General features: G+C 37.3%; 2 protein-coding genes and 1 pseudogene across 15 annotated transcripts in view; 1 reads left to right on the forward strand and 2 right to left on the reverse strand.

Moving 5' to 3' along the window:
- Positions 1 to 10,196, forward strand: part of LOC115942889 (large ribosomal subunit protein uL11 pseudogene) — a 39,064-nt pseudogene that overhangs the window by 15,383 nt on the left and 13,485 nt on the right. The gene's annotated exons all lie outside the window — the stretch shown is intronic.
- The window catches only part of ZDHHC20 (zDHHC palmitoyltransferase 20), an 80,484-nt gene that overhangs the window by 13,879 nt on the left and 56,409 nt on the right, over positions 1 to 10,196 (reverse strand). For 6 of the 13 annotated variants that reach the window (XR_014143945.1, XR_014143944.1, XM_081815410.1 and 3 more), the window contains exons 8-9: positions 6,853 to 6,985; positions 2,335 to 2,397 (exon numbers count right to left, since the gene is read on the reverse strand). Coding sequence is in view for 8 of the 13 variants with exons in the window: in XM_081815410.1 (XP_081671536.1) it covers positions 2,335 to 2,397; positions 6,853 to 6,985 (196 nt within the window). In the remaining 5 variants the exon portion in view is untranslated. Of the gene's footprint in view, positions 1 to 2,334; positions 2,462 to 6,852; positions 6,986 to 10,196 lie in introns of all 13 variants that reach the window. The other 7 variants (XR_014143943.1, XM_081815402.1, XM_081815404.1 and 4 more) reach the window with 2 other exon arrangements.
- Positions 8,923 to 10,190, reverse strand: LOC102750290 (polyadenylate-binding protein 1). The gene has a single exon (XM_006727847.3). It carries the CDS (start codon positions 10,153 to 10,155, stop codon positions 8,995 to 8,997), a length of 1,161 nt encoding a protein of 386 aa, XP_006727910.3. The 5' UTR covers positions 10,156 to 10,190; the 3' UTR covers positions 8,923 to 8,994.

The raw sequence follows: 10,196 nt of genomic DNA on the forward strand, positions 1-10,196 counted from the left end.
GGTCTCTGAAAAAAGAGAAACCAACCAAGTGAGTCCCAGCTTTCTGCCAGGACCTGAGCACCACCAGGGGAAAAATGTAGAGCAAGGTAGTCTCAATAAATTGAGGTGACAGAGATGGGCGTTTCAAGAAGTTGAGGTAGCTTGAATCTACTGGACAGAGCTGAGGAAGAGGGAGATATATGCAAAGAAAGGGCTACAACAATGTGCACAGCATTTTACTGGAGTGTTTTGATGAATGTGAAGCTACACATGTGAATCTAGGCTTAAAACAGCCTCAAAAGGACCAAGCTAAAACACAAGTAACTGCCAAAGGGAGTGAGCAAAATTTAATATGCAGAATTCAAAATGTCTACCATCTAATCAAAAATTACTAGCGTGAAAAGTAGCAGGAAAATGTGATCCACAACTAAGGAAAAAATGGTTAATAGAAAAGAATTAGAAATGACTATGAAAATTTGAAACAAATACTTTAAAATAGTGATTATAAATATGTCTGTGAATTAACAGGAAAAAAATGGATAGGAGAAGAGAAATGTAAGATATAAAAAAAGAACCAAACTGAACTTCTAGAGCTAAAAAATACAGTATCTGAAATGAAAATTCACTAGATGAGCTTGACAGCAGAGCAGACATCATAAAAGAAAAGATCAATGAACTTACAGACATAGCAACAGAAACTATCCAAACCTTAGCAGACAGAGAAAAAAGATGGGGCCGGGGGAGCAAGGAACAGCAATGACCTGTGGGTCACAATCAAGCAATTTAACATACGTATATTTAAGAGTGCCTCCAAAACCAGTGGAGGGAAAGCATGGGAAGACATAATAAAAATTATTCAAATGTGATGAAAACTATAAATTCACAGATCCAAGAAGCCTAATGAACCCTAGAGAGAATAAACACAAAGAAACCACCAAAAAAAAAAAATCATCATCAAATGGCTTTTAAGATAAAACCTTAAAAGTAGCCAAAGGTCAAAAAAAGACACAGTAATTAACAAACAGTGGAATAAAGATGAGCGAGGCTGATTTCTTGTCAAAAAAAAATGCAAGCCAGAAGTTAATGGAACAACATCTTTAAAGAAAGAGGAAAAAACAAAACAAAACCAGTCAACACTGAAATCTCAGTATAGAGAAAATAATCTTAAAAAATACTAGTCTGTGTTCTATCCAGTCAGAGTGGAAAAACTTTGTAATACCGGAGATGATAAAGTACACAGAAGAGATTGATGCACTTAAAGGTACAGCAGTAGGATCTATCAAATGAACACAGAAAAAAAACTGATCAAAAAAATGGACAGTGCATCAGGGAGCTGTGGTACAACTTCAAGTGTACTAATATACATGTAACTGGAGTCTGTATAGTAATGGGGAAGGGGGGGTGGGGATGACAGAATAAGTATTTAAAGAAATAATGGTTAAAATACTTTTCAAATTTGATGAAAGTTATAAAATCACAGTTCCAAGAAGTTCAACCAATTCCAAGCGTAAGAAACATGAAGAAAACTATATACCAAGGCACACCATAATCAAACTGCATGAAACTAGTGTTAAAAAGCATATCTTAAAAGCACCCAGTGAAAAAAAGACACATTACATATAGAGTAAAAAAAAAATGAGTACAAACTTTTTGTTAGAAAAAATGTAATCCAGAAGATGGTGAAGCAATATCTAGAATTATATGCCAAGCAAAACTGTCTTTCAAATGTGAAAGCAAAATGTTATTTTCAGACAAAAATATAGGAAATACAGCTAAACAAGGGAAAAAAAAACCCGTAACATTTATAAATATGTCACTTGAATTTCAAATATTTTTTACTTTTCTGTAATGACTTTGGTATATAGATGGCCTAAGATGGCTGGGAATTTGGGAGAAAAGGAAACTATGAATCATCTCAAGCATATATTTTCATTTAAATTTTCATTTAAACTTGAAGTTAAAAATTGCATTATATGTTGGGTCTTCTTTTAAGACACAACAGAATACGTATCTGTGATAGAATCTTTGAAGATATAGCTAATACGTATAAATTCTTATGATTCTGTACCTCAAACAACTTATTTTCATCTTGAAGGAAAAAGAGTGATTGTTATTTTTATGAATAATTTTTTTTCTACTTTCCATTCAAATATATGCCCAAACTCTCTTTTGGGAGAGTTTAATAAAAAACATGAAAAATAAAGTATTTTATATAATCAAGATGTTCTGAGTTTTCATTCTCAAGGCTCATAAGGATGTCATTATATACTGTATTCTCTGAATCTTAAGACATTTAACCAGAGAGACAGACTATCACAGATTCTGTAATTTCCGAGACCTGCATTTTGTAATTACCTTGAAAATACTGGAAGCAGCCAGTATTTCTTTTCATCGCCAAAGACTTGTCTCCAATTTTTACTGCATCCAAGAGAAAAACCATTTCCATCAGGTCCGTATGAAAATGTGGGTGAGCGGAATGATTCTGTTATATGTACATATATATATAAAAAAAGAGTTAATCTATTTAAAAATTATACGAGGATGGAAAGCAGCAATTTTCTTGCCTTATATCTTTGATATCAAAATTATACAAATATAATTTAAAATAAATAAGATATTTGTAATAATTAAAGGAAATTTCTGAAACTTATTTGGGAAAAAAAATACCACCTCTGAGTATTTCATCACCTTTATAAAATGAAAATGTGAAAACAATTATCTAATATTACTAAAAATCTACTGAAGTGTGTTCACTATATCTCACCTTTTTAAAAAGATATGCTAACTCTTGCAACTTCACTCATTTATTACTTATGAAATTCTTTTTTTTTTTTTTTTAAAGATTTTATTTATATGACAGAGAGAGACAGAACAGGAACACAAGCAGGGGGAGTGGGAGAGGGAGAAGCAGGCTTCCTGCTGAGCAGAGAGCCCGATGTGGGACTCGATCCCAGGACCCTGGGATCATGACCTGAGCCGAAGGCAGACGCTTAACGACTGAGCCACCCAGGCGCCCACTTATGAAATTCTTACTATGTGCCTAATGGTACAGTACCAGGTGTTTGAGATCCAAAGGTAAATTAGATGAAATTCTTACCGAAGAATCCACAGTCTAACAAAGTCTAACAAAACTGCACTGTGATATACATGTGTGAATGGGGGTGGTGGTATGTGAGCATGATCTTGAACAACAAATAACAGATAAAGAAGCAGATGGTGATCAGAGACAATTATTTCAAGTTTGGCTGTTAAGTGATGTAGAGTGGAGGCTAGAGAAAGGTACACATTTCACAAGAAAAAGTTTTTTTTCTTTATTTAAAAATACAATTTATTTTAGCATGTTTTGTAAGCTAAGGATAAAAAGCCAGGGAGAGAGGAATTGAGAAAGGTTGATGATATAGAAAAGTAAAGTAAAAAAAAGGTGGGGAAAAAAGTAAAGAACACATTTTAGCTAAAAGATAAGCTGTAAGGGCAGAAGAAATGAGACAGCCTCTAGAAGAGTTCTAAAGATTAACCTTAGATATCAGAAAAGACATTTGTCCTCAGAAGTCAGAGGCAGAGTGACAGTGATGGGTTTGAAAGGAGAAATGTCTGTGTGAAGTTATAAAGGGGAGAAGATAAGAATTTACTAGTGACAACTTCTAATTTTTTCAGAAACACAGGACATGACTGCCAAATAGAGCAGAGGACCCAAGTGAGGTCTGAGACTTTAAATGTGTAGGTGCACCAATCGCTGTGGGAGTGAGACTGCCTTCCCCAGCTTTCTACAGCCCCGACGTACTTGTGGATAAAGTGGAGAGCTAGAATAACCCAGGTCATGGATCAGCAACTGAATTACAGGAGAAAGCCAGGACAGGTATAGTGTGAGAGTGTTGTCAAGAGTTGTTAAAGTCATTTGTTACAGGATCTACAATTGAAAAGGGGAGAAATGAGACCAGAAGGGAAAGGAACGGCTGGGAGAGTTGAGTACAGAAAAGGAGAGCTGCAAGGATGATGAGTGGCCAGAGAATGGAAAGTCCAAGTTGACAATTTCAGGGGCTCTTCAGTTCGAAGAGATTAAAAGGTTCAATGTTTAGTTTATGGGAATGATTGACCATGAGCATCCTAAAGGGACCAGCTTGCTTGTTTGGGATGATTGCATTTGTTTGAATACAGAAACTCTTTAAATTGGGGAAATGGTCTCAAGGTAGGTAGGGGACAGTTATGGAGAAGGGTAGAAGTGATACCTCAAAGGACAGAAGAACATAACTCTGGAAGGAGCGGTGGAGAAACAGCCTAGGGCCAGGGCTGTGGAAGGTGAGCTGTAAAGGAAGTGGTGTGCCAGGGTAATTTTTTCAAAATAAGGGTTAAAACACCTTAATAAGGAGGGCACGTACTGCATGGAGCACTGGGTGTTACATGGAAACAATGGATTGTGGATCACCACATCAAAAACCAATGATGTATTGTGATTAACATAACATTATAAAATTAAAAAAAAATAAAATAAAATAAAACACCTTAATAGGTGTTTTTCACACCTATTTTTTTTTTTTGCTACCAGCATTTCTTTTTAACGAACTAGAACAGAAAATATTAGAATACATCGCACATAGTAGAGATTAATGATGTTTTGTAAAATTTTTGCTTATTTTATTTATATAATTTTATAAACATGTGCATGCACTAGGTCACAATACAAATGATGCCTTTCTTATTGTAGTCACCGACAAAAAAACCTGAAGAATACTGCTTAAAGAGAACAATGGGTTTCCCATGAAGCACTCCTCTCTCATAACTAAGTGGCTGGGCAAGAAACGAAGCAGGCTTGGAACTGTGCCAAATTAAAGTGTTCAAGCTCCCATCTAAAGCAGTCGACTACTACTCAGTTCCAACTGAAGGATGCCAGAGAGGAAAATGGGCCCACTGTTACCAGATTTATCAATTTTTGAAAAGAAATCAATTTTTCTATGTGAAATCTCTTCCTTTTTAATTGGCATAGTTCATAAGGGCTAGACTTTGCATGTAAGCTGCCTTTTATCATCGATGAGTAAAGGTAAGAGGATGGCAGGATACTCTGTGACAAGGATAAAAAATTAATTACTAGACACAAGAAAGTTTATTTACACAGAAAAGGGATGAAGGCATGATGGAACTGGAGGAGAGCTCCACAATGGAGAGTGAGCTGGGGAAGAAAGGACTTAGAAATTCTTACCCTGGAGCCCATCAAGCTTTTTCATGACTCAGTAAGACACCAAGTTAAAATAATCCAAATATAAACATATCTAAAAGTCTCCCTAAAATGTCTTCATCTTTATGTATTATAATCTATCTGCCTCCAATTCCCCTGGCAGACACATGGCTTTAGATGGCAAGGAGTCTTTGACGTTCCTGTGAAACAATGTGACAAATCCCTATTTCATATCCTGCTACATTAGCCAATGCCTAAATATTTCAATTATAGCACAGTGGCTGCTTACAGGCTAATAGCTTAGTTTGAGCCAATGCCATACCACTCTTATTTAGGAAATGTTTGTCCAATTATTTTAATACCTTACTGAATTCTTCCCCTATATTTCACTTTAAAAAATCAGCAAAATATGGAAATAAATGCCGATATTAGTGATATAGGTGACATAAAGATGGAAATGATTAACCATGTCAAAAACACTACTCCTTAGCCTCAATCATGGAACACGCCAGTCAGTGTGTAATCAAAGGTGGGGAAAAAGGTAAAGAACATGTTTTAGCTAAAAGATAAGCTGTAAGGGCACCTGGGTGACTCAGTTGGTTGAGTGTCCGACTCTTGATTTCAGCTCACGTCATGATATCAGGGTTGTGAGACTGAGCCTGGCAGTGGGTGCCACACTTAGCACAGAGTCAGCTTGAGATTCCCTCTCCTTCTGCCCCTCCCCCCTGCTTGCATGAGGGTGTGCTCTCCCTCTCTCAAATAAATAAAATCTTTTTTTTTTTAAAGATTTTATTTATTTATTTGACAGAGAGAGAGACAGTGAGAGAGGGAACACAAGCAGGGGGAGTGGGAGAGGGAGAAGCAGGCTTCCCTCAGAAAAGGGAGCCCTATGCGGGGCTCGATCCCAGGACCCTGGGATCATGACTTGAGCCGAAGGCAGATGCTTAATGACTGAGTCACCCAGGCGCCCCTATAGGATGATTTTTTTTTTTTAAGATTTTATTTATTCACTTGAGACACAGAGGTACAGAAAGAGAGAGCATGAGCAGGGAGAGAGGCAGAGGGAGAGGGAGTAGCAGGCTCCCTGGTGAGCCAGGAGCCCGACGTGGGGCTCGATCCCAGGACCCCGGGATCATGACCTGAGCCGAAGGCAGACGCCTAACCAGCTGAGCCACCCAGGCGCCCCTATAGGATGATGTTTGAAAAGACACTGTATAAATGCAGGGAACAGCTCTTATTTATTAAAATTCATATTGAGGTGCCTGGGTGGCTCAGTCTGTTAAGTGACTGACTCTTGGTTTCAGCTCAGGTCATGATCTCAGGGTCATGAGATTGAGCCCCACATCAGGCTCCATGCTCTGCAGGGAGTCTGCTTCTCTCCTTCTCTCTCTCCCTCTGCCCCTCCCCACTGCTCGCTCATGCTCTTGCTCTCTAAATAAACAAATAATTTTTAAAGAATAATATTTATATAGTTCTTTTATATACAGTGCACAACTGAAAATACATATAAATGCCAATCTCACATCCTCAACCTTCAAAATATTGAAACTTTACATTATGTACCCATTGTTCTTATCTAGTCATAGTGAACCTTAATACAGAATTATTTTACACTTTTTTATCATCTAACTATTGTCCTCATGATTTCATAGTCATTTATGGTCATTTTCCTAAATAATTATGATTTCTTTTAACCTACTTACCTATTGTTGTTCTGTTTTTTCCAACTAGCCAGCAGTGGTAGCTGAAAAGTGATAGGACGCTGATGAAGAACATTGTAGACACAAAGAAAAGGAAAAGTACGTGGAACTTTGCACGTGTATCAGAGAGTTCATTCTGAGGAAGGAAGAAGAGTTAACTTTAGAATAGTCAGCCCCTAAAATATATTATTACTTGATTCTTCCTAAAGACTGTTGAATCTACCAAAAATCTTGCCAGATCTGAAGAATATAAAATAAATTCAGATAATAAATCCAAAAGCAACATCTCCCAAAACAGAAAATTGGCATTATCAAAGGAGCTTGCTTATATAAAAGGTTGAAAGGGTCATTTAAAAAATTACTCTTAAACATTTAAAAATTTTAGTAATATATTCAGTAATAAAATAAAAAGAAGCATTTTTTTACTCAACATTTTTATTTTGTACTTTATGCATATATTCCTAAGCTTTCCCTGATATCCAGGATAGACAAGGGTTTTTCCTTATCTATGCTAAAATATTTGCTTATTTTAATTATACATGCTGGTAACCAAACATTAATTGTGATAAATTTGTGTACTTCTTTAATTTCTATTTTTTTTTTAAAGATTTTTATTTATCTGACAGAGAGAGAAACAGCGAGAGAGGGAACACAAGCGGGGGAGTGAGAGAGGGAGAAGCAGGCTTCCCGCAGAGCAGGGAGCCCGATGCGGGCCTGATCCCAGGACTCTGGGATCATGACCTGAGCTGAAGGCAGACGCTTAATGAGCCACCCAGGCGCCCCTTTAATTTCTATTTTTGGAACACCCCAGCATATATCCCCATGCCCTCAGCTGTTCAATTCCTACCTTTTTTATCCTCAATTTCTACACGTTTTTTTTAAGGTAATTAGCGCTTTAGGTAAATACATTTACCACAAGGTATTAGTGAATGAAAACAGCTTTGCTGTTACCCATTCTTATGGCTATATTCATTTTAACAGAAGCAAAATCTTAACCTAGAAGAAATTAGTATCTATTAATAGGAGAAAGAGGAAGCCTTTAAATGTTAGCTCTTAAAATAAAACCACATGTGCAAATCACAGACTCCACTAGAACATGAGGTGGTCCTGGCTTGATTTAAACACTGTTTACACGATAAAATGAAGGTTTTTAGCATTAGATTATTCTGGCATTTATTTTTTACTCTTCTCTCCCAGAGTAGCCACAGTACCTTTTAAACATATCAAGCAATTCTTTTAACTTCCCATCTTGTGAAGCAAATGAGTATTATACATATTTACTAGAAATTTTCACAAGAATGGCATGGCAATAATGTGATTTTACCTTTGGACAACTCTCTGTAGATTTCCTGTGGCAAAGCTTGTACAAATAGAGATAATGTATTAAGAAACTAAATTTTATACAAAATTATTCTGAACACTAGTTTTATAAATCTTTCGTTTTGAAGGAACACTAAGATGTTGTTCTCTAAAGGTCACTGACAACATTTTCTCCAAAAACACAAAAGAGAAAACAGACAAGAAAATTTAGCTCCTTAAGCACATTCAAGGTACACCTTAAATATATACTTTCCCACTATTTTAAAGAGATTTATATCTAGGAAAGAATAAATTAATTTTTTTAGCAAATAGCTTTTATTAAAAAGCTTCTGATTAGTAGTTTCTCAAAACTGTATCCGAGAATTTCTTTTTTTTTTTTCACTGTTTAAGGAATTTTTATTAAAGCAAGAATTTTATAATCCAAATTACATTTCCTTGCTCAGTTATCAATCTGTTATTTAAAACAGAAGTGACATTCTGAGCTATTCCACAGTAAAGAATTACAAAATTAAAGAAAGGAATGCTTTAAATTTTTGTACTTTGCTGAAAATTCTTTTTCCCAGGGTCTATAAAACATTAATTTGTTTTTATATTTTACTATTTTTTTGGTTTTTTTTGTTGTTTTTAAATCAATAAGTAATCTAGGACTAGCATTACGTTTGCTAGACCTGGCATTTGCTCGGTACATAAGGTTCAAAGTTTCCTTTCCTTTTTTTATTTATTTTATATTTTGCAATGTTTTTTTCCATAATGTTTAAGTTTTTTGATGTTTAGATATTTTTCTTCGGTGAAGCACAAGTTTCTTTTCGTGGTCCCTGATCAATTTTAAACAGTTGGAACACCAGTGGCACTGTTAACTGCTTTCTGGGCAGCCTCTTTCGCTTGGTGGGCTTGTAGTACAGCTACAGCTTCATCAACTTTAGAACGGAGAGACTCTGGAGACTCAAGCATATGAAGAAGTTCTGAATTATCAATCTCCAACAACATGCCAGTGATTTTACCAGCAAGAGTAGGGTGCATGGCTTGAGTTAGAGGAAAGAGCCGTTCACCCAACATTTGCTTTTGCTCTTGAGGAGGGGCTGATGCCAACATGGAAGCAGTCAAAGGCTCCTGACCTTGTACATGAACAGCAGGCTGCTGCATGGTAACTTGTGGCTGTGCATTAAGATGCTGTTGAGGATTGCGAACTCCCGCAGCATACTTACACTGTGGAACGGTGCGGACAGCAGGTGCTGCCGCGGCAGCGGCCGCCGCAGGACGTGGCCCCAATGTCTGTGTTGATGTGTTAGCAACACGCTGTGTCGACATGACTCGTGGAACCTGGGAAGAAGCTGGTCTCATGGTACTAAATGGTGGTCTAGGAGCGGCTGGGCGGATAGCACCGGGCATATTTTGGAATGGATGAGGTCTGGCACCCTGAGCAGTCCAGCGAGGACTTGGTCTTAGTTGAGCAATTTGGCTAGGAGGATAGTATGCAGCACGGTTCTGAGTCTGTGGGATAGCTGCCATGAAGTAACCTGAAGGAGGTGCTGGCTGGTAGGGGTTGATTACAGGATTGGGCACAGCTCTTACACTTGCCATTCTCTGCATATACTGGTTAGTGAGGTGAGCCTGGCGCTCTTCTTTGCGCTGAGCTAAAGCTACATACAATGGCTTGGTGGCCACAATTTTACCATTCATTTCTGTAACTGCTTTTGTGGCTTCTTCTGGGGAGGAGAAACATACAAAACCAAACCCTTTGCTGCGACCACCCTCCATCATAACCTTTGCACTAGTGATTGTACCAAAAGGAGAAAACTCTTTCCGGAGACGTTCATCATCAATACCATCATCAAGATTTTTCACATAAAGGTTAACACCCTGGTATCTGGTGATCCTATCTTGCTTCATCTGTTCAAATTTGCGCTTAAGTTCCGTCTGCCGTTCCACTTTTTTCTGAGCTCGACCAACGTAAATTTGTTTTCCATTGAGCTCCTTTCCATTCATCTCATCCACAGCTTTCTGTGCATCTTCATGCCTTTCGAAGC

The sequence above is a fragment of the Leptonychotes weddellii genome, chromosome 3, assembly GCF_054177405.1.
Source record: "Leptonychotes weddellii isolate Sample4059 chromosome 3, ASM5417740v2, whole genome shotgun sequence".
Classification (NCBI taxonomy): domain Eukaryota; kingdom Metazoa; phylum Chordata; class Mammalia; order Carnivora; family Phocidae; genus Leptonychotes; species Leptonychotes weddellii.

Excerpts from the sequence above, each read along its gene's own strand:
- LOC102750290 (XM_006727847.3), bottom strand. The coding sequence starts at position 10,155 with ATGAATGGAAAGGAGCTCAATGGAAAACAAATTTACGTTGGTCGAGCT.